Below are 5120 nucleotides of genomic sequence, written 5' to 3'. Positions count from 1 at the left end.
ACAAGACTTGGAACATATAGAAGAAGTAGCAAAGATCAGTAAGTCAAAAGCTTTTATTAGTTTATTTCAAACACGCAAAAGAGCTTCAACATCATCAATTTACATAATATTAATACCTTTCATTTTCCAAGACCCTGTATGCAAACGACATTCATTCTAGTAGTGGAGTTTGTCGCCATATCTAACTCCAAGTAGATCTCAGCACCTCTTGTAGAACCCAAGGCGATCCTCATTTGACCATCCCTCAACACATCCAACGCCACCATTGATGATATTTGTTTATCGCACCGTACGTAGCCTGGAACCCTACAAGCCTTCAAGTATGCGTTTCTTGGAGTCCAATTTCCAGTGATAACAACGTGACACGAGGGCTTTGGGGATTGTGAGGTCATCTAACACCCGAGTGGTGTCTTGGAGGAAATGTCTGGATCATCGGATCAACAAGTTCTGGTTCTTGTAATAGATTCAACTCCTCATTGACCGTACGTAATTACCGTTCCTACAATGATGTTTTGAAGGATTAGTGCGTTTTAATTTCCTTTTATTCAAAATACTTAACCCTATTCAATAAGATAAAAGATTCCTATATAACCTGTGAACAAATTTAAGTGGCGGCCAATAATAAGTTGTAGGTCTGTAGCTCAACTGACAACTCTTCTCACAAGAGGCTTTGCGTTCCAAGTTCGTTGCAGAAGAACAAATTGAATGGCAAAATATTGCTGTAGTCATGGCAGAGGAGTTACCATGTGAGTTGGACTGGACCTTGGTCCAAGTATTGCTTGCTCTCAACACATTGATTCGTGGAAGATGGATCACAATCATCTGCATTATTTGTTTTTTTATCACCCTTGTTTTTGTTGTGTAAAAAAAAATGTTTTTTTAAATTATTTTTTGTATTTTTAAATCTTTTTGATATCTAAAGTAAAAAAATAAAATTAATAATTAAAATCAAAAGGCATAATGGAACTTGGATTAGATAATGAAAATATCCCTATTACGCAATAACTAAATAAATTAAAATCGCATTATCAAAAAAATAATAACAAATTAAAATCATTAAAACTCGTGGTTGAGGAAGCTAGCACTATGCTTGCTTGTAGTCAATTTGATCAATGTCCTTTTAGGTAGGCAAGAGTCTACCGGCTTGTCTTTAATGAATTGGATCGTTAGGGGTGGCCCGATTCTGCGTACCGAGCCTATAAGGACAGACGGGTTCTGTCTTTTTCTCACAGGCATTTATTTGTCTCCAGCATTGTCTCCAGCGCATGTTTCTACACCGAGCATTGAGGCATGCATTTTGTCTCCTTTTTCTCACAGGCATTTATTTGTCTCCAGCATTGTCTCCAGCGCATGTTTCTACACCGAGCATTGACGCATGCATTTTGTCTCTGGCGAGTGAGGGTGTATTGTTTTTATATCTTAAAAATACTTTTAAAAAATTAATTTTTTATTTTTATTTTAAATTAATATTTTTTAGTATTTTCAGATTATTTTAATATATTTTTAAATAAAAAATAATTTAATGTGCACTGGATCAAATAAAAAATATTTTAAAAAACAATAATTCAATGTGCACTGGATAGGAATAGGAAGCTGGCAAGCCCACCTATCCATTTTATTGCATGGTTGAGAAGGGTCGCAGGTCACTAGCTTGTTGATCAGAACATGATTTCTTCCCCACGGGTCTCCTCCTTCAGGCTTGTGCCCGTGGATCTGGCGCCACCCCAGTTCATGTACTGGTTAAGGTGGTCAGACATCCACATGGCGTGGCTTTGCTTTGCATAACCGTCCTTCATCTATGCAAGTAATGGTCGGGACTCGGGACACTTCAGCCCTATTTCCTTAGTCCTCGGCTGGGAATAAAAGGCCGAGCTACCATCAGGAAGCAAAGGAAGTCTTCTAGAACCGCAAACATACCTCAACTCCAAAGACTATGAATCGAGTTGAAACCAGAGAGAGCCATCTATAGCGTTGCAACTTTACGATGGAACAGTGAGTCAGATTTGACAACCTACACAATCAGCATTAGTTCTCATGAAAGAATGTTCAGGTTCACACCATGACTGATCAAACCACATGTACCTGATAAAACGGCATGTATTTCTAGTTAAATATAAAAAATCGGCTCATATATATATTATCTGATCTAAGATGTTCCATAACCTCCGATCCGTTGCTCTTCACAAAATATACAGATGAACAATGGTGAATAACCTATTACTGTGTTTCAAAATACAACAAGGCATAAGAGAAAGCAGCAGAAGAGAAAAATTGAGATTCTGTTCAATGACTTGGCTGCCAGCATCTCATGCCTCCTCATCCTGGGGCTACTAGTTCCGGCCAAGTGATATGAGCTTGGAAATGCACCGAAAACCCTTGCATAAACCATCTCCCTTAACATCCCAACAACTGGTTCCTGCAAACCTGTCATCGTAGGGTCTCCAAGGTTAAGTAATGGATTAGAATTGTAGTTATGGTTCTGGTAAGGATTACGGTATGGAAGCCGCTGGCTGGTATTAGATGTGTTCGACATGACACCTTGAGCACCACAAGCTGATGGTCTGGGAGGTATGATCGTACCCCTATATGGTGCCTTGCCTTCAGCTTCAGTTGAGCCTTGGCCACGGCCATAGAGGGGGACCATGGTAGTGTGAGATATATCAGCTTTGCATACTGGGCATTGCGGATGCTCATCAGAGGCAAGGGAGGCGCTCTGGACATGGAGCCACTTGTAAATGCAGGGCCAGCAGTAGAGGTGACCACAGAGGGTGACTACCGGCTCATATGCAAAATCAAAACAGATATTACAGTCAAAGCAGCCACTAAAACTTTCGGAGTCGGCTGCTGCACTTGAAACTGATTTCCATCCCTGGGCAAAATATCGCTCAATGTCCATGGCTCTATTCTCGCGTCCTTCTTTAACTCTGAAATAGATAAGAGAAATCAAACCAGATCAGTAACAATTTTCCCTCATCAACCAAGTTGAAGAACCAAGCTAACTTGTAAACTTCCATGAATACACAATCTGAAACTCACTACTTGGAAGGGGAACTGGGCAAGAATAAAGAACCAGTAAAGATACCACTTGCGTGTATAAGCATATAAAAAATCTAGACAGGCACAAGCTATATGCCAACAGCCGCATTAAGTTCATAGCAATTGCGTGTCTAACTCAGAATAATAAATGCATAGACCAAAAATCCCCACGGCCACCTAGCTCCCCGTCAACAAAACAGAGGGGGGGCGCCTCAATGACCCCTCGGATAACTCATCTGACAATATTTAAAACTTGAGTACACATGTGAAACAGATGCATTCCTGCTACCCGTCTTGTTTTTCTGGGAAGTTTGGAACTGTAGCGGAAGGTGTTACTTAAAAAAATTCAAAGAAAAATATATTAAAATAATTTTTTCATATTTTTTTTATTTTTATATCATTAAAATTAAAATAGAAAAAACATCAATTTAATATTTTTTTCAAGCTAAAATATTGTTAAAAAAATATCTAAAAAACAGAAGCCGAAGGACAAACAGCCTCTAGTGTTCTTGGTGAAATTACGCTTTACGATTTCCAAATTCATTTCCCATGAAAAAGCAATGATGAAGTAAAGGGCTAAAATATACTTTGACCTTCTAGTAAGAAGGCCACTTTTCAACAGTTCCTTGAACAGTGAATATAGATTTGGTCAAAATCCAAACATTCTAGATAAGCACCGCTTTCTAAATCCTTGGAAGACATGCCACGTACATCCTAAAAAAACCAAACCTTTCAAAGATAAAAAATAAGACATGAAGAACAAGTTGAACACAGATAAGATCAGGAAGAGCAGTTCCCCACGCAACAAAAATTCATTAAAGAATTCAATATCGCATGCCTTTTAGTCCATTAAAGTCCAAGTTCTGACTAATCTTCTTCAAGCACAAAGCAAATTCATCTAAATCTCTTTTTAGTTGGCCCAGTGAAAGTGACAACGAAGGAGTGAATAATCAGCAAAATGATCGTTCATTTAAACCAAGATCTAATTAATTAAATAATTATGTGTCGAGTTTATTAGGTTGGAACTGGTAAATCATGGAAAAAATTAAAATATAAAATGACCAGGCACTGACCCTTCAAAATTATATATATGATAAAAAAAATATCCAAGCATTGGATTCTTGTTAAATCATATTATAATCTATGGCAGAAAAAACTACCAAAAATTAAATAAAAAAAAGTCCTTTCTAGAACCCATGAACCCAGAAAGATGGCAATAACTTCACAAAAAAAAGCTGGTTCTAAGTAAAGGTGATCACTAGCATCAACAAGGAACCTGGAAACAACATCTAATTAATTGTGAAATTAACCATATCAAAAACAAAATCTAAAATTTTGTAGGGGTTTTTTTTTAAGATGGCTAAGAAGAAAAAAGTTCGAATTGGACCCAAAAATTGTGAATTGGAACTAAAAATTGTGTGATTCTTCCACTTTTAAATCGAAGTTTTCCACTTTTACACAAATAAAAAATTGAAAATCAGAATAAATCAAATCTCATTCCTCTCTCATTAAGCTGTTTTCCTTCATTTTCCTTGCCTTTACCCCCTTTTTCCTAGAAGCCTAACAAAACACACTATACATTTCAATCAACCAAAAACAAAAGATAGAGATCCAAGATCTATGCCACAATCACAAATCAAGAATCAAAACAAACAACAAGCGAAGTATAAGAAATGAAGCACAATAAACAAAGAAAAAAAATCATCAGCTAAAGAAGCCTATAACCAATTAACTAGGGATTACCTGGAAAGGAAATTAGAGATAAAATAACAGTGAGTTCGTTAGGCTTGATTAAAATGAGAGGCTTCGCAATGGAAATTTTGCGAGAGAGAGGGAGAGGTAGAGATTGGCAAAGGGCATTGATGAAGCAGAGTCTCTCGGGAGGGGTTTCTATATAAAGGGGGAAATCCAACGTCCGTTTCGTTTGAGATTATATTTGTTTATTTTTTTCGATTATGACGTAGCCGCTTTGACATGTGTGGGTCCCGCTCGGTGTTTTTAATTTGACGTGGCGTCATCACTCACAGTCGGCTATTTGCTTTTCTGTTTTGAAAATATTTTTTAAAACAATTTAAATGTTTTTT

At 37.2% G+C, this 5120-nt stretch overlaps 1 protein-coding gene across 2 annotated transcripts; it reads right to left on the bottom strand.

Moving 5' to 3' along the window:
* Positions 1–2104: 2104 nt before the first annotated feature.
* Positions 2105–4909, bottom strand: LOC105128040 (E3 ubiquitin-protein ligase RMA1H1-like). Of its 2 annotated transcripts, none has more exons than XM_011029537.1 (2): positions 4780–4909; positions 2105–2924 (listed from the first exon to the last, which is right to left on the bottom strand). In XM_011029537.1, exon 2 carries the CDS (start codon positions 2894–2896, stop codon positions 2228–2230), a length of 669 nt encoding a protein of 222 aa, XP_011027839.1. In that variant the 5' UTR covers positions 2897–2924; positions 4780–4909; the 3' UTR covers positions 2105–2227. The 2 variants fall into 2 exon arrangements, with proteins under 2 accessions (XP_011027839.1, XP_011027840.1); XM_011029538.1 differs by lacking the exon at positions 4780–4909 and adding an exon at positions 3037–3061.
* Positions 4910–5120: the final 211 nt, after the last annotated feature.

The sequence above is a fragment of the Populus euphratica genome, unplaced genomic scaffold (assembly GCF_000495115.2).
Source record: "Populus euphratica unplaced genomic scaffold, PopEup_1.0 scaffold15.1, whole genome shotgun sequence".
In the NCBI taxonomy this organism is placed as follows: domain Eukaryota; kingdom Viridiplantae; phylum Streptophyta; class Magnoliopsida; order Malpighiales; family Salicaceae; genus Populus; species Populus euphratica.
Note: the sequence above shows the minus strand (reverse complement) of the source record. Positions and strands in the feature narration are given on the sequence as shown.

What these genes read in the sequence shown, in the direction of transcription:
- LOC105128040 (XM_011029537.1), bottom strand. Translation starts at nt 2,896, where the DNA reads ATGGACATTGAGCGATATTTTGCCCAGGGATGGAAATCAGTTTCAAGT.